The sequence below is a fragment of the Mustela putorius genome, unplaced genomic scaffold (assembly GCF_011764305.1).
Source record: "Mustela putorius furo isolate JIRA1106 unplaced genomic scaffold, ASM1176430v1.1 tig00000580_pilon_pilon_pilon, whole genome shotgun sequence".
NCBI classification, from domain to species: Eukaryota; Metazoa; Chordata; class Mammalia; order Carnivora; family Mustelidae; genus Mustela; species Mustela putorius.
The window spans coordinates 13,599,868-13,618,487 of NW_025421423.1; the positions used below are offsets into that span (position 1 = coordinate 13,599,868).

Genomic DNA, 18,620 nt, shown 5'->3' on the forward strand with positions numbered 1-18,620 from the left:
GAGTGTCGTTTGATAAGATGAACAAGAGGAAAACCCAGCCTCACTTCTGTGATACCCCTCCAAAACGCTCGCCTTGGAACTAACCATAAGGAACTATTGGATAACCCCACATTGAAGAAGAGTCAACAAAATAAACTTGTAAGTGTGTCCAGGTCATAAAAGACTAAGAAAGTGCCCCACATTAATGGGGCGCCTAGGTGGCTCAGTTGGTTAAGCCACCCACTCTTCATCTTGTCTCAGGTCGTGATCTTAATGTCACAAGATGGAGCCCTGAGTCGGGCTCCACGCTCAGCATGGGGTCTGCTTCTCCCTCTCCTTCCTTTGTGCACATGCTCTCTCTCTCTCTCTCTCAAATAAACAAACAAACAAACAAACAAATAAATAAATAAATAAATAAGATCTTTTAGAAAAACATAAGTGCCCCCAAAGGGAGAAAGAAAGGAAGAAAGAAAGAAAGAAAGAAAGAAAAAATCGCTTTTAAAAAAAGTAAGTGCCCAGGGGTGCCTGGGCGGCTCAGTGGGTTAAAGCCTCTGCCTTCAGCTCAGGTCATGATCTCAGGGTCCTGGGATTGAGCCCTGCGTCAGGCTCTCTGCTCAACGGGGAGCCTGCTTCCTCCTCTCTCTCTACCTGCCTCTCTGCCTACTTGTGATCTCTGCCTGTCAAATAAATAAATAAAATCTTCAAAAAAAAAAAAAAAGTAAGTGTCCCAAATTGAAAAAGATTAAAGAGACATGAGAGCTAAATGCTACATGGAACTCTAGTTGGAACCATTTTGTTGGTAAGAGCATCACTGGGACACCTGCTGACATTTGAATGGGGTCTGTAGTTTTAAGTGGTAGGATTTTGTCGATGTTAGTTGTGTGATTTTAAGGCTCTACTGTGGTTAGGTAGAAAAATATCCTTATTTTTAGGAAATGTACACTGAAGTATTAGGAATAATGGGGCATGGTATCTGCAACTGACTTCAGGGATTTAGAAAAAAATAATTATATACACACACCAACCACACACACAGACACACACACAGACACACACACACACCCCATGTAGCATTCTAACTTTTAGGAAATTTTTAGGAAATAGATAAAAGACATAATTATAAGAGATAAATTAGAAGTAGTAGAGTATTTTTTTTAAAGATTTTATTTATTTGAGACAGAGAGAGAGAGGGTGTGCGAGCACAAGTGGGGGAAGGGGCAGAGGCAGAGGGAGAACCAGACTCCCTGCTGAGCAGGGAGCCCTATGTGGGGCTTCATCCCAGGACCCCAGGATCATGACCTGAGCCAAAGGCGGATGCTAAATGACTGAACCACCCAGGTTCCCCTAGAGCATTCTTTAACACTCTTTAATTCAGGGACAATTATTTAAGCTTTCAGTTTACAGTCCTGAAAAAATTCTAGCTGAAGTTTGGAGTGCCACCATTTTTACACATCAGTCCTATAGTCTGCCCCTGCTCATCTGAGGTTTGAAGGAAAAATAATTTCAAATATGTTGTAAAATTTACCAGTGTGATACTACTGTTGCAAACAGGATTTAATCTGTTTGGAGCTCAGAAACCTTATCTTCAAATTCCTCTGATACGAAGTATTAAGTTAGTGCAATACAAATTTTAGAAGACTTAATCAGATGTTTATGTGATTCATAAAAATGTGTAGCTTTCCTATACTATTTCATTTTTTTCCTGATTATGAAATAGTACATACGTCCTATAAAAACTGTAGATACACAAGAAGCATCAAAATAATACAGAGGAAATAAAGTTCAGATAGAATCTCAGCACTCAGCGGGATGCCTGAGTGGCTCCGGGGGGTGAGATGGAGCCCTGCATTAGGCTTCACACGCGGCTGGGAGTCTGCTTGAGATTCTCTGTCTCTCCCTCCCTCTGGCCCTCCTTGCTGCTCTCTCCGTCCCTCTCCGTCCCTCTCTGTCTCTCTCCCTCTCTAAAATGAGTAAATAAATTCTTCTTTTAAAAAAAGATATGTGGGGCGCCTGGATGGCTCAGTCATTAAGCCTCTGCCTTTGGCTCAGGTCACGATCCCAGGGTCCTGGGATTGAGCCCCGCATCGGGCTTCCTGCTCCAGTGGGAAGCCTGCTTCTCCCTCTCCCACTCCCCAGGCTCGTGCTCCCTGTCTCACTGTGCCTCTCTCTGTCAAATAAATAAATAAAATCTTAAAAAAAAAAAATTAAAAAACAAATTTTAAAAGACATGTATCTTAAAAAAAAAGAAAAAGAAAAAGAATCTCACAGCTCAGAAGCCACATACCACTGGTAACAGTCAGGCTTTTTTCTGTCTTATATACCTTTTTAAACTGCCCCATTCTTGAGACATCATGATGAACATATAGTTTTGGATCTTAATGTTTTTACTCATTTTATTTTATTTATTTATTTGAGAAAGAACAGGAGCTGCGGGGGGAGAGGTTGATTGACAGACCCACCCAGGCATCCCCGCTTTTACTAATTTTAGCAAAGCATTTTCCCAGGTCACAAAATTTCAGTATTTTTTAGCTTTTCATTTTAATATACTTTTAAACTTACAAAAAAATTGCAAGAATAGTACAAAGAATTTTTGTCTTTCCTTCACCAATTGTTAGCATTTTCCATAGTGGCTTTCTCTCTCTCTTCAAATTCATATATATCTATATATGAATTTTTAAATATATATATATATAAGATACATATAAGAATTATATAAAACATATATATAATAATTTATAAATACATGTATATTATACACATTACATATAATTTTTAATACAATTTTTTTCTGAACCATTTAAAAAGAAGTTGTAGTCATCATGCCCCTTCACATTAATTTGTATAGTCATGATAAAGTTTTTAAATTCAGGAGATTTGACATAGGGTACTAATATTTACTACAAACTACATTTTCACATTTTGCCAGATTTCTTCAAAATGCCCTTTATAGCAATTTTTTTCATCCTCAAACTAGGATCTAATCCAGGATCATTTGGAGGTCATGTGTCTTCAGCCTCCTTTAATATGGAAAAGATTCTTAGCCCTTTCCTTGACATTGACATTTGTGAGGAGTACAGGCAATGGCTCTCTGTGTAGATTAGTCTGTTTCCTACATAGCTATTTATAGCTGTAAGAGATTGTACTTAGATGATGTTTTATGCCGGGCAGGTTGGTGGCTTCTAAATGTTTGCCTTTTTTTTTTTCTAATTTTTTATTTTTTTATTAACATATGATATATTATTAGCCCCAGGGGTACAGATCTGTGAATCACTAGGCTTACACACTTCACAGCACTCACCATAGCACATACCCTCCCCAATGTCCATAACCCACCACCCTCTCCCAACCCTCCTCCCCGCAGCAACCCTCAGTTTGTTTTGTGAGATTAAGAATCTCTTACAGTTTGTCTCCCTCCCGATCCCATCTTGTGATGTTTGCCTTTATAAATAGTAATATTGCAGCAAACATCCTTACACTTACATTTCTGTAAGCACTTCTGATTATTTTGATCTAATAGAATCCCAGAAATGGAAATAATGGGTAAATTGGCATGGGTATGAAGACTCCTGAGATGGGCTTCCAGATTGCTTTGCAGAAGGGTATGAAACAAGTTGCCAAGTGAAGCTCCATGTTTGAAATCCAGGAATATAAAATAGAGAGCGATGGGATATAATCTATGTTGTTACTAGTTTTAAGTTTCCCCTAATCGTTTTGTCAGATGTGCTTTGTTAAGCAGAAAGGCAGGGCCTCCACTTACACGTACACTGGAGAAACAAGTGTATGGGAGATGAGATCACCCACTGAGTCGTGTAGGCAAGCAGTTTTTGTGGGTTACCTACTAAACTGAAATTGACCCTGGCACGCGTCAAGGTAAGATTACTGACCATTAGCATGGCTTGGGGGCTTTCTGTCACTGCCTGAATAGGTAAAGCTTTAATGTTTATTTTATGGGCAATGCTTAACCTCTAATCCATGAGGAAAGCTCGCACACCGACTCTGCCCTGTTGGTGCTTGGGCATGGCGCTTGTCGCAGATATGATTCCAGGAGGCCTTTGTTCAATGAAGTGGATAGATTTGGTATATACCACTCAGTGGATTATATCAGAGACCCAGTGCCGGTAGTGGTTAATAGCATTAAGTTCTCGAGTCTCTGCTTCACCACTTATTTGCTGTATAACAATGGACACATCCCTTAACCTTTGAGCCTTGCTTCTTGTACCTGTACAAGGAGAATCATCATGGTACCCATGCAGTAGGGTGGTTGTAAGGACTAGATAAGGTAGTACACAGAACGCACTTAGCATGACGCTCTGCACCTTCGGAGCACGAATTTGGCGTTAGCTTTCATAATGATTGTTAACGATCTGTTCGCTTTGAGGCTGTGCTTTGCAGTGGCCGAAATCACTGTCGCATCTGGGGAGGCGGGCAAGCCAGGGGTCAGTGCCTCTGTATGACAGATGAGAAAGCCCGCACTCAGAGAGGGGCTGTGAGCTGCGTGGTACGTGCATTCATTACACGGGCATTCATTTCTGTTCCTTGCCTCCCAGGTCAGAGCTCCTAACCTGTGATCTGCTGCCTCTTTCATAACTCTGTACCTGGAAATCCAAAGCCACTCAGGCAAATGTTGGATAAACCCCAAGTTTCTCTTACAAACATGTCTTGAGATAAGCCAGGCATCAGCAAATGTTTCTTATAAAGAGCAAACAGTTAATATTTTAGGCTCTGCAGGCATAGGACATCTGTTGCAATTACTTGATTTTGCTGTTGGAACGTGAAAATAGCCTTAGACAATATGTTAAACCAACAGACGTGGCCGGGTTCCAGCAGGACCATATTCACGAGAACCAGTGGCCACCAGATTTGGCTCCTGGCGGGGCTCTTTATCAACCAGTGATTTAGACAATCCGCATTTCTTGGGAGGGGGCTTGTGTTCCATTGGCCACACAGGGACCTTCTTTTGAGTTTTTAGACATAGCGAAGAATACTTCAGTAGCTTAGGTCTGGCACATAGTAGGTCCGTGGTCACGGCCTACTGAACGCATGAGAACTGCTTCTCTCGGTCTGCATTTTCCTCCAGGTTATATAGTCCTATATTTTACAAAAAGGATCACAGTTTATTTTGCCTCTGTAAATTTTTTATTTTGTTTTTGTTTCGTGTCATTCTGAAGTGATATTTAAAGAAGATGGGGGGCGCCTGGGTGGCTCAGTGGGTTAAAGCCTCAGCCTTCAGCTCAGGTCATGATCTCAGGGTCCTGGGATCGAGCCCCGCTTCAGGCTCTCTGCTCAGCGGGGAGCCTGCTTCCTCTCTCTCTGCCTACTTGTGATCTCTGTCTGTCAAATAAATAAATAAAATCTTAAAAAAAAAAAAAAAAGATTGGGAAAAGAGCTTCTATTCCCAAATGTAGATCAAAAAATATTTTCAGATATTTTTAATGTTTATCGTGCATCCATTTGTTATTTTATTTTTATTCTCTCGCACAGAGGATAATTTTCAATAAAAACTCTCCTTGGGGATTTACACAGCTTTTGTTTTAATTAGAAAGCCATCTCCCTTGCACTCTTGTACTACTGTTGACTCAAATTATTAAAAAAAATAATGGCTGAGGATACATTTGTTCTTTTCAAAATAAGCAACTACCTTTAATATTCTAGAAAAGAACCAGCCTGTGGATATGCATGGGGTGTTTGCTCCAAGAATATTTCTCGTGGTGTGGGAAATGGCGGTGGTGGCCTTCTGACCCTTGGGCCAAGATACATAGTGTATTATGTTCATTACTAGCTGTGCTTTGTCTGTGAGGGTGTTCTGATAATAGCAAACCCATGTGACAACTAAATATAGGAAACTTGTGTAGTTAATTAGAAATGCTGCCTTTGGTAGTTCAACCTTGGCTGAATAAAGGTGTTTTCTTTTGGGGGCATCTGGGTGGCTCAGTCGTTGGGCATCTGCCTTTGGCTCAGGTCTTGATCCCAGGGTCTGAGGTTCAAGCCCTGCATTAGGCTCTCAGCCCAGCAGGAAACCTGCTTCTCCTTCTCCCACTCCCCCACTGTGTTCCCTCTCTCGCTGTGTCTCTCTCTGTCAAATAAATAAAATCTTAAAAAAACAAAAGGTGTTTTCTTTTGAAATCAGTACTCTGTTGCCCTCAGTGGTTGTTCTACACTAGCCTGCCAAGAACTATTATGCTCCATTTACAGAACTTGGTGAGGTGCCTCAGAATCTCCCAGCAATGGTCCATGTTTCATCTGAAAGGAAACAAGTATACATCTCTGGTGTGTAGTGAGGAGTGAGGTCACGTAGCTCATCTTCATCTTCGAGTGGACCTGTTGGGTGGATCATTAGTCTCCCAGGGCTTTTCCACAAGGAATAGTAGGGAGAAGACTTGGGGAAGAAGTCAGTGCAATTCAGCCAATGACCAGAGCAGCTCAGTCGTTTCTAGAGGGGGGCACAGCACTGCCACGTATCTTTCTGTGTACTTGCTGCTTTCTAAAAGAGGGTTTAGACCTTGAAGTGTGGCTTTCCCTATCTCAAAAAGTATCTTTGGTTTTTTTTCTCTCTGCATCAAGTTTTGTGAACATGGATTTGACATCTACTAGGGGGCAAGGCACTGTGCCAGCCCTGGGGCTATAAACATGTAACCCATCACCACTGTTAACGTGCTGGTAACTTGAGGGCTGCATCCTAGACTGGAAACCAGTGGTAGTCACAGAAATGGACAGATAAGGTCTGCAGTGTCTTCTGTTTTTCTAAGGGGAAGAAAGCTGGGGAGGAGAAAACAATACATTCTATCCATTTTCATCTCTGTGTTTTATGCCACGAAGAAGATTCAAAAGAGATTACTGATAAAGTTGGTAATTTGAGATGATCAAAACCATAGAGGAGTGATGGCAGACAGGCCGGGCGGTGGGAAGCACAGTGTAGAAAGTCTGCATGGTACACTCACGGGTTATGATTAGATCCGGGGAGCTGTCCCTAGAGTGTTGTTATTCCCAGTCATTTTTTTTTTTTTTAATTCCTTGTCTATAAGAGCAGCACCCACTGGTCATACAGAATGAGCTGAATAAGCCAAATATTTAAAGTGTTTTGTACTTCTCAGGAAACCGATGAACCAGAAGTTTAAGAATCTGTGGTTGGGGTGAAAATATTTTGTATCTTTCCAGAGACTGACTGAAGAATGTGTATTTAAGGCAGTAAATGGCAGAAATGCTTGAACCTGGTAATATGCAGTTATTGCTCTGGGACTCTTACAGGAAGAATACGCACATTTTAATAAAAGAAGGCAATCTTTCTGATACTCTATTAGCTTAGTTTTCTAAAGCCTTCTAGAAAAAAGTGTATTGTGGAAAATCAATCAAGTTAGTTCAAGTTGAATGTTTTCCTCTTGATGCAAAGCAATAAAGATTGCTTTCTTGGGGAGAGAAGAAAAGTCATGACTTTCGGGGTACCTGGGTGGCTCAGTGGGTTAAGCCGCTGCCTTCAGCTCAGGTCATGATCTTGGGTCCTGAGATCGAGTCCCCATTGAGCTCTCTGCTCAGCAGGGAGCCTGCTTCCCCCTCTCTCTCTGCCTGCTTCTCTGCCTACTTGTGATCTCTCTCTCTGTCAAATAAATAAATAAAACCTTAAAAAAAATGACTCACACCAGAGCATTTCATTGAGAATTATTGTTGCTTGTGTTTTGGAATTCACATTGTTAAAAAGAGAAATTTTGGAAAGGCAGGGAGGGTTGGGACGAGACTCGTGGTTTGCATGTTGCCTATAATCACGTATTTCTTTTTTTAAGAGCCTGTGTTTCTTGGCGGATTGTGGTCTTAAAATAGAGCACAGCACATTTATTCTTGGGCTTGGCAAGGACCTGCATTTTGTTTACGGCTTGCGCTAAGGTTTTGTGGACAAGGAACTTTTCATAGATAATCCCAGGACTGAAACAGCTCATAAAGAAAGGTCAGCTAGTGCAGGCTCCAGCACCCTTTTCCCAAGTGGTCTTTCTGCCAGCTACCTGGGCCTCATGGTTCAGTGGCAGGCCTGTTGATTTGGGCAGTGTCCAAGTGACAAAAATGTCTCCCTTCTCCGGAACTAGAATCTTTCACACTGACTTCGCTTCTTGAGCTTTGTTCCCGTGGGGGGGGGGGCGGTTCACAGAATCTGGGCAATTCTTTCCTGTGATAGCCCTTCAGACAGGAGAGATTTGAAGGACGGTCGTCAGGCTCACACCTTACCCCCCCCAGCCACCCCACCCACCCCGCCACCTTCACCAGGTTGTAATTCTTCCATCTGTATTTCGGTTGATAATTAAAGCCCTTCACCACTGTGGACTCAAGAAAGGAACGTGTGTCCAGTTCAGCGTATCACTTCTCTGGGTCTTGATTTTAGACTTCCATTAATATAGCCCCAGGTGCCTCTTACCATGGGAGGGTCAGGCTCTTGAGGGTGAAAGCTGGTATAGTAAGAATCATCCTTGAAATGTCATATGAAGTACAGTAAATGCGAACAACATGTGGTTTTGTGTCTACAGCCCTTTATAAAATTTCTTATATACCTGAAAGTTTAGAACTACTGATCTGGCCAACAGAATTAAAGAAAAAAAAATCTTATCTGCAAAAGATTTCTACATAAATGTAGTGATTGAAGACCCATGCCTGCTTTTGCTGCCTACCCAACTAAACCTCATGGAAGCAAGACGAAGGAGGTGTATTTTGTTTCATTGTGGCAAAATGTACGTAATGCAAAATTTACCATTTTAAAACATGCAGTTCGGTGGTATTAAGTTGTTGTATGACCAGCATCACCATCCTTCTCCAGAACTTTCTCATCTTGCCAAACCAAAACTCTGTACCCAGTGCACACCAACTCCTCATTCCTTCCTCCCACCACCCCCCACAAGCACCCTTCTTTCTGTCTTTATGGATTTAACTACTCCAGGTACCTTGTGTAAGTGGAATCTTAGGGTATTTGTCCTCTTGTCCCTGGCTTATTTCACTTAAAGGAGCTTTTTTTTTTTTTAAATAAAGATATTTATTATTTATTTGAGAGAGAGAGAGAGCACATGTGTGTGCAGGTGCAGGGAGAGGGGTAGAGGGAGAAGCAGACTCGCTGCTGAGCCGGGAGCCGGATGTGGGACTTGATCCCAGGACCCTGGGATCATGACCTGAGCTGAAGGCAGCTGCTTAACCAACTGAACCATCCAGGTGCCCCTTAAAGACGCTTTTTAAAAGGCACAAATCTAAAAGCACCAGAATACCAGGAGAGGAGAGAATAGGAACAATTTTTGGCACCACGCTGAAGGGGAGATCTGTGGCTAAAATAAGGAGGACTGGCTTGTTTTCAGAATGTCAAAACATTCCTGAGTCTTTTATTGTCTTTTAAATGAGTCAGTTGGCTCTCAGCCTTCCCCAGTGACAGCTTACGGTCCTGTTTTTTTTTTTCCAGGTCTGCAAAATGTTGTGGGTAGTTATGCGTCTGCTTTCTATCTTCCAACGTTTTACTAAAAATGTTCTTGGTGGCAAAGAGAAGATCTTATAAGCTTCCAGGGGGAAAAACAGATCATATGCAAAGATCGGAAATCAGAATGGATTTTGACTTGTCCACAGTAACACCGACAGCTGGAAGGCAGTGGGGCCATGCCTTGGGTAGTCTGGAGGAAAATGATGTTAAAACTAGCACTTTCTATCCAGACAAACTCTTAGTCGAATGTAAGGGTAGACTAATGACAACAGACACACAAGTTTTCAAGAAGCAATGGAGGAGGTGGCCCACTAAAATAAGAGTAAACAAGGAAAGAATTGGAGGGAAATGGTGTGAGGGGGTGGGATTAAGAGATCCTTGTGTTCTGTAAAATCCATAAGACCAGTAGGCAATTTAAATTATATGCCTATATAACTTTAATAGAAAGAATAACTAAAATTAAAGAGAATGTGGGGAAGGGAGGGAGATAGGTACTGAAGGATATGCTCCAGAATAATGAGGGAGTAAGCAACAAAAGCAGAAGACATGTAGAAAACCGAGACTCCCAGTTCAGAGAGTACCCACTTGGCGTCTAGTGATCACCAAGGCAGGACTGGAACAGGACGAAGGGACACAACAGAGCTGATCATCTTTTCGGTGAACTCAACTCTTCAGAAAATGGTATTGGGAGGTTTTGCAGACCTTCTGAATTTGTAGAAAAAGTTAAGTGATTTGTACGTAAAACACCATAGTTCTTGGTGTTTTTTAGGGAAACACCTCATTAGGGAAAATGAAGTAATTACTAACTCTAGAGAAAAGGCATTAAATTAGACAAGAAAATATAATGTACTTCTGAGGTCAGCCATGTACGAAACTTACATGATCCTAATAATATAAACAGTGAAGAGTAATTAACCACCATTTGTGAAGTAAGTAACAAGTGCTGGGAGGGCCAACAGAGGGGAAGTCAGTTGGGATTATCTAAAACTGATGGGAGTCATGTAACATAAACACCTTCTGTGGGAAATTTTGGCAAATACCATAAGAAATAACTAAAAAAAATTTGTAAGTGGTTTAAACTAAGGAACAGAAAGGAATGGGACCACTATTTGACAGCTGAACCCTGACACCATTTGATTTTTAAAAAACTATTTGTGTGCTCTGTATGTTTAAACCTAAGGAAGATATAAAATAATTCAAATAGGAAAACAATCTCTTTGCAGCTGTGTGGACAATATAAAGGATCTTGAATCTCATTGAGAGATGTGTTTGCTGTGATTCTTGAAGGAGGTCATGTTTGTGAGAGCACCTTGCACACAGTAGGTGCTAAATCAGTGTTTGCTGGGTTTGAATCTAAAGCAAGCATGTTTTACCAGACAAGGAGATAGTTCCTTGGAAAGCTGCAGGAATGACTTAGCGGTCTTTCCTGACCTTCCAAGGTGGCATATCTTGCCATGGCTGGTTATTGCTGCTGTACTATGGGCATTGGGCTCAGGGCCCCACAGGTGTGTGTAGTTGCCCGTGAGCACGCATGTGTACAGATATGTGTGTGTGTGTGTGTGTGTGTGTGTGTGTGTGCATGTGCATTAGGTGGTGAAATCAATCCAGATGACATGACTGGGTCATACCATTGACAGCCATATCACTTTTGGCCCCGTTGAGGCCATTGGGCTGGGCTGTATATTCTGACCCTGCCGTACATTGTGTATTAGGCTGTTCCCAGTCTGTTCACCACCCATACATCTCAAGGATCATGAAAATCATTAAAAAGCAGATAGTGACGTCATCCTTCTTCAAAGCCTCTCGCCCACTGCCTTAGGAGTAACACCTCAAATTTGGGGTATTCTGGGTCTATCTGAGCTATGATTTCGCCCTCAACCCATTTCTCTAGCTTTGTGTCTTGCCCCTCCAGGCCTCACTCTTTACATACCAATCAAACCAAAGAAATTACAGTTCTCTGTAAATAGTTGACCATTTCCTGCCCATGTCTTTGCTCTTGTTATTCTTCATGCCTGGAATAGCCATTCCTCAGCTCCTCCTCAGTCCTTCTCCCACTGTCATGACAGTTTTAACAATTCTGTTCCCCTTCAAGATCCAACTTACTTAGCCCTTCCTCCAGGAAGCCTTCCTGAGTATCCCAGGCTGAGCGCGGTATCTCCTTTTGTGCTCTCATAGCACAGGTACAGGTCCCCCTCATGGGGTCCCAGAACTGATGCATCGTCATAATGCTATGGCTGTATCTGTCTCTTCCAGAAGGAGGTGACTACCCAACAGGTCGGGGGTCCCAGCTGTTTCCATCAGTGCCCTACACCCTGCATGTGATACAGTTCACTCCCCCTAAGGCTGACACTAATCTTGTGGGTCTTTAGGGTTGCATCCACTTGCTCGGAGGTGACTCTTCCATTCGGTGGGAGGAGCTTCATGTCCATTCCTCAAGGATCCCGAGGCCATGGCCTCCAAGTGTCCAACCTTGTGATCCTGGTTTGGAAGCTCCACCTCCTCCTTACCATTTGAATGCAGAACTAGATGCTGGCGATGATCTGTAGGACATGGTTCTGTGGGTCAGAGTTCCGAGAAAGCAATTCACTCACCAAGATGCATGGATTTCCCCCTTTTTTCCGTTCCATCAGGGAAGCACCTTGCCCAGGTGAATGGATTCATTCACTGATTGACTCAGCAAATATTTACAGTTCTGTGCCAGTACTGGGAGACAGTAGTAAATAAGATGAGATGACTTTTCTATCCTTGAAGATATTACGTTCTAGAGCAGAGAAGCAAACAATCCAAAGCAAACACAGGCACAATCATTCCAGGTACTGAGAAGGGGAGACAAGGTAGTAGGGGGTGAGGAAGGTACTTAGGTATGGTGACCAGGGGACAGCCTCTCTGTGGAGGCAACATTTGTGCTGAATGATGAAAAAAAGCTGCTCAAATAAAGAGTTAAGCTGCACTGTCCCATGTCACAATATTCGTGTGGTGGTCACTGGCCACACGAAGGTACTTAAATTAATTAAATTTAAATTAGTTCTTCAGTCACACTAGCCACATTTCAAGTAGTCAATAGCCAGCAAATGGCTGGTGGCTACCATATTGAACTGCACAAATAGAGAACGTTTTCATCATCACAGAAGTGTTCTATCTGATGGAGCTGAGCTTGAGAAAGAACATTCAGGGGAGAGGGACCTGCATGTTAAAGGCCTTGAGGCAGGATGGGACTGGTGTGGGAGGGACCAGAAGGCAGTCATGGGTAGGGCAGAGTGAGCAGAAGGAAGTCATTGGTGAAACTGATGTCAGAAGCAGGGGAGGAAGGGACATTGGATTACTTACAGGAGGGCACATGGATGTTTTTTTCAAAGAACTGCCTCCTTCCCTTTCACTTGTTGAAACTGGGCATGAAGTCAAGATGAGATGGGTCTGATAGACTTTTAAAAGGAGAATGAAAATGATCTCTAGAGAGAATATTAAGTATGTAAAAATCATGGAGAAAAGATCTGTGTTAACGAATACAGCATGGATATAGCGTGTCCTGACTCGGAGAGAAATCCTGGTTTTCTCCAGTGGCCAGGGGCTGAAGTCATTCACTGCCCCTCTGACTTTAGAAGGAGGGAGCCAAACAAGAACATAATCTACCCGGTCTTTCCCCCAGATCTCTTAAAAGCAGGACAGTGTCTTTTAAAACCCTTCGTAATGTGGTTCTTAGCAAAAGTAGGATTTTGACTCTTGTGTGTGAGAGGCTAGAATTAGATTAATAACAGGAGTTAATAATAAATAAATAAACAGGAGTATCTGAGCCTTGACTTCATTTCGTTTCCCATTTCACGAGGCACTCGTCCCTTTTTTGCGCCTGCCTCTTTGCTAAACAGGTTTTCTTCCTTTCTTTGTAAAGGTGCCTTTGTTTAAACCAACCAAGTTACTTGCTTTTACTGTAAACACAGTGTCCAGTGACTCTCCTTATTGTGGAGATCCAAAGCTTCACAGGAGGAAAAAAGTCTTCAAGGTCACTTTCTGATGTTTGTATTAGAAAATAAGTCATCATGACCAAAAAAAAAAAAAAAAAATGAGCTACACATTGGCTCCTCGGGGCTTATTAGTCCATTACAATTGAGTCCAAGTGACAGCTAGCATTTGTTGAATCATAATTGATCTGATAAAATGTAATCTGATAATTAGGAGCTGTGTAAGAATAAATACACTCGACTCCTGTTTCCTTTGCCCTTGAAGGCTCTCACGCGGTTCCAAACCGCACCTTTGAATCGGAGAAGTTAGGGCGGTTCACGTTGCAGTCTGTGTGCTTCCTGGGGCAGTGTCCACCAGGTACGTGCGCACACGGGGTGCCAGCCCAGTCCCACTTCACCTGAGAGGCTGTGACCTGGCAGAAGGCTGCGTCCTTGCATCGGATTTTCATCCGAGGAAAGGGAAACCTGGTTGCAGCCTTAGGAACAGCTGGTTCTGGAGATCAGGTTGTACCCGAGGGCTGGTTGGGTCATGATTGCCACCTGGATGCTGTTCTCCCTCTTCACGGTAGGTCTTCTGGTTACTTACTTTTCTCGTGGAGTTCTGTGGCGTGTCACGGAGGGAGCTTACACCTGTAGGGCCTCAAACTCAGGAAGGCACATTTCCCGTTATTCTTTAGGGGAATTACCTTTTTTTTTTTTTTTAAGGTTTTATTTATTTACTTATTTGACAGAGAGAGAGAGAGACAGAGATCACAAGCAGGCAGAGAGGCAGGCAGAGGAAGAGAGAGAAGCAGGCTCCCCGCTGAACAAGGAGCCCGATGCGGGGCTCCATCCCAGGACCCTGAGATCATGACCTGAGCTGAAGGCAGCAGCTTAACCCACTGAGCCACCCAGGCGCCCCAGAATTACCTTATTGAACTAAGGGCCTTAGAGTTACCCAGAAAGAAAAAGCACATCCCTTGACGTTTCTGGCACTGGAAGGAGCTAACGGTGTGCTCCCATGGCCAAGTTTTCTTTAAGAAAGAGAAAGCAGGATAGCGCTAAGGCTGTTAAAAATGCTGTTCTTCAAGTTCCAATTTTGTTGTGAATTATTTCTCTCTCCCTAGTAATTACTGTAATATCTTAGGACCTTCGACTTATATAGCATTTTTCTTCTCAGGGAGGCAAAGCTCAAGTAGAAATGTTCTCTGGGATTTTTACCCGATAATTTAACGCTGCAATTATTTCTAAACCAGTTAGTGATGATATTAGATGTGTTGCTAGGAAACCAGGCATACAGCTCCTAAGCTGTGGAATACAGGAAAGGTATACATGCTATGCTTTAAAATCTGGTCAAATTATTTGCCACTGACCTTGAATGTGCTGGCAAGGTTGGTAGGCCTGGGGGAAAGATAAAACCTATCCTTCTTTGTGTTTGAAACTATAATGTGAACTTTTCAGACCCACTTCTGGCTAGACATTCTGTACCCCCACAGGGGTTGGGGGCAGTTTTTGTACTTCCGTGCTTCCCTAGCCCAAGGCAAAGAGTATAGGGATATATGTGCAATGCCGCCTACATCAATATAATGATGGTAAAGTAGAGAAAGGAAACGTGAACCTGAACACTTGAACTTCTTCAAGTTCACAACAATCAGGTATTGTTGTCTGATTTGCTAATTCTTTTCTCAAAGAGTCCTAAATGATAAAGTTGCACTATTTGATGAGTTGTTTCTTCGTATTATAATAGTTGGTTAGAACGGCATAATGGTTGGTACAATATATTAAAAAAATAGCTGAAGAAATTTGTAATAAATACTACAGTTAGTAAAAGTAATGTACTAAAAATGAAAAAAATGCAGACGTCCAAGGTCAATAAAGCTGTTAGAAAACATCCTCATAACTCAAGAGAGATGACTTTGTTTTCAGACTCTTTCAAATTTGCATGTGCTGATTTATAAAGTAATGTGTGGGATCTTTGCTTCTTTCCTGATCCCAAACGGTTTTGTGTGGTTGAGATGTATATGTATATTTTAATCATTGTTTAAGCTTTATTCACTTTTTATATACATGCAGTAAAACCCTTTTAGCCTACAGTACCCCACAGGGGTTTGGTCCAGTGGATACGGTTGCAGATTTGTTTCCACAAGATACAGAACAGTTCAGTTATTCCACAAATATATTTTGTTTTCAAATTTCTGTTGGCATGTTTGGGTATCTAGTTTACTCTTACTTCTGAAGGTGAAGCCGTGCAGTTTTGTCACAATTAACACAACAGCTTCCTGACACCTTCTACCTAAAAGTTGAGTGAGGTATTAGAAGCAAGGTCTGATTTGCTAATTCTTTTCTCAAAGAGTCCTAAATGATAAAGTTGCACTATTTGATGAGTTGTTTCTTCGTATTATAATAGTTGGTTAGAACGGCATAATGGTTGGTACAATATATTAAAAAAATAGCTGAAGAAATTTGTAATAAATACTACAGTTAGTAAAAGTAATGTACTAAAAATGAAAAAAATGCTAATTTTAGCGAGAGTTTATATATATGTTTTTACATAAATTTAGTACTAGGGTTTTAAGGAAATTGAAATGCTGCTAGAAGCAAGGACTGCATGACTCAAACTAGCTTACAAAAGGGGCTTTAGTAGCTCAAGTCACTGAAAGGTAGGCTTCAAGCATAGCAAAAGCCAGGGGTTCAAAAGACAGCGTCAGTGTCCCCCCCCCCCCCATTCAGCTGTGTTTTCCTCTGTTGGCTCCATTCTTGTTTGGCTCTTTTCCTTGTGGGATCAATATGACTGATGGACAGCCTCTCCAGGCTTTTATCCCATTTTCTCAATCTTTCCATTCCTTGGAATGGAGTCTCATGGGCTCTGCTTGGCTCTCTTGCCCCTTGCGGCCCTGAAGGACAGGGAGTGGGTAGGTACAGTGCTCCGATTGGCTGGCCTTGGGTCACATGCTCAACCCTGGAGCTGCTGCCAGTGACTGCATTGGGCAGAGGGGGTAGTGTTAGAAGGGGTAGTTCTTTAAGGGAAATTGAGGGACAGGTATGTCAGATAGACCAAGACAATACAGGTCCTCCATAGAGACATTCAGGCCATGTAGTCTGCTGTATTTTTTTTTTAATCATCTTGTAAACATATACTCTAGGCTGACCTTCCAAACCAGTGAAAACAAAACAAACAAACAAAAAAAGTGTTCAGGATTGATTGAGTGATTTTTATTTGTTTTTTTATTTGCTTATTTTTGAGTGAGGACTTGAAACGTTGTACTGGATGGGAGATGTGATCATTTTGGAAAAGAGTACTGGAAATTTAGTGACCATGGAACTGTGCTGAGTTAGGTTGATGGGGCATGAGGAAAATCGGTCCTGTGGCTATCAATGAATAAGGAACCTAGTATCTGAGGCAAAAGCTGAGGGAAAAAAAATTGGCAACTGACCGAAAACTGAGCTTAGGGTAGCATTGCTGAAGGAACAGGAATGGTGTCTCAGATAGAAATGCTGTCAGAACATTTGAGGAGAGTTCACAAAGGTTGAAGATAGGTGGGGTTGGTCTCATCCTATGAAGTGTGATTGCTTCCAGAATAAAGTCCAGATTCCTAAACATAGCCTTTGCGACCTATCCCCGCCTAACTCTCCAGCCTCCCCTCTCCCATTGCTGCTTTGCACCCTGTCTATTAACACCTCATCGCTGAATGGTGGGTGCGCGCATAGATCAGATGCTTGATAAATCTTTGCTGAAGATAGTTCATCCTCATACTTTAGTTGAGGGTCTTGGAGAGAATTACTCCAAAGACCCCTTACAGATCTGTGCATTTTCTGTAAAACAGTGACTGGGAAGACTCATCAAGGGTTATGCCTTTCTTCTAGTCAAATCGATGTGTATCTGGGGGCATTTTCATCATTTAATGTTAATGACCTAGGTTGTAAGGCCAACATTCAGCCCCTGTAGCAAGAGAAATAAAATCTATACAGCACTTTCTTAGGATTAATAGACATACAGCTTTTGGAGAAATATAGCTGATAAATTTTTACTTCCACAGATGAGATCATTTTATGAGTTCTTGGAATGGTAACTGTAATATGGTTTGGATCCTGGGGCATCAGATAGGCCAGGTAGAGGTCTGCCTTGCAAACTAATGCAAGCATTAACTTTATACCATTCCACTGCCTAAGTGGCCAGTTTAGCAGACATTGTGGAATCATCCCTGTGAGCCGGTTTGTACGGGGTGCTGGGGACACAAAGGTGGCTAAGACAGGATCTCAGCCTCTGAGAGGCTTACTGTCTGTTTGGTTTGATTTTATAATCATGATAAAATGGACATAGCATAACATTTTGCCATTTTAACGATTTTTAAATGCAAAATTCAGTAGTATCAAGTATATTCACAGTGTTACCCACCCATCACCACGAACTACTTCCAGAACCTGTCTGTCATCCCAAATAGAGTCATGTAAGATCTCTCCTTTTCTCTCTGGCTTCTTTTGAGTAGCACAGTGTTTTCAGAATTCCACTATACTGTAGCATGTAACAGAATCCCATTCCTTTTCATAGCAGAATAATATTCGTGTGTGTGTGTGTGTGTGTGTGTGTGTGTGTATACCACATCCTGCTTATCCATTCATCCAATGATAGACTCTTAGGTTTTTCGTACTTGTTGGCTACTGTGAAGAGTGCTTCTGTGAACACTATTGTACAGGTACTTGTTGGGGTCCTTGCTTTCAATTATTTTCAACATGTACCTGGGTTCCTGTCCGATTTTGCATCTTGTCTGGTGAACGGGCTGGTCTGGCACATCCATCAGTGGCTTCTGGCAAAGATCTATGCTCGTTTCCCTTCGTTTCTGTCATGCTTTTTCCGTCCTAGGTACATGGGGACCTGGTTTGGTAAAATTTGATGAGAAAGAAAAGAAAAATCAGAAAGTAGCCATTCTGAGAGCAGAAAATAATGAACCTTTTTTCTTCTTATGCCAAGCATGAATGACTCCCTCTTCTCCTAGGTCAAGGGGCTGCCAGGAATTCTAGAAAATCCTCTCCTCATGGATCTCTCTCTGAAAGGATACTATCTAAATGGGTAATCCTGAACACAGCAGAGTGGCTGCCTGTTTAGTTATTAAGCGCTGTAGGCCAAGAAGACACTGGCGGTCCTGCTCTGCAGGGTCTTGCTAGCTGTGAGTTCCATGGGGGATAATAGGCAGAGGCCTGCTTTTAACTTGAGCTGCTTGTGTTTGGGTTAGTGGCATGCCTTAGAAATGGAAGGGAGCCAGCCTTCCCTT

At 42.2% G+C, this 18,620-nt stretch overlaps 1 protein-coding gene across 5 annotated transcripts in view; it reads left to right on the forward strand.

Annotated features, from left to right (window-relative positions):
• The window catches only part of PALM2AKAP2 (PALM2 and AKAP2 fusion), a 446,433-nt gene that overhangs the window by 362,556 nt on the left and 65,257 nt on the right, over window positions 1–18,620 (forward strand). The window contains exon 1 of one of the 5 annotated variants that reach the window (XM_013053845.2): window positions 13,554–13,936. The exons of the other annotated variants lie outside the window; for them this stretch is intronic. Coding sequence (XP_012909299.1) covers window positions 13,901–13,936 — 36 coding nt within the window. The 5' untranslated portion in view covers window positions 13,554–13,900. Of the gene's footprint in view, window positions 1–13,553; window positions 13,937–18,620 lie in introns of those variants that run through there. 5 annotated transcript variants of the gene reach the window in all.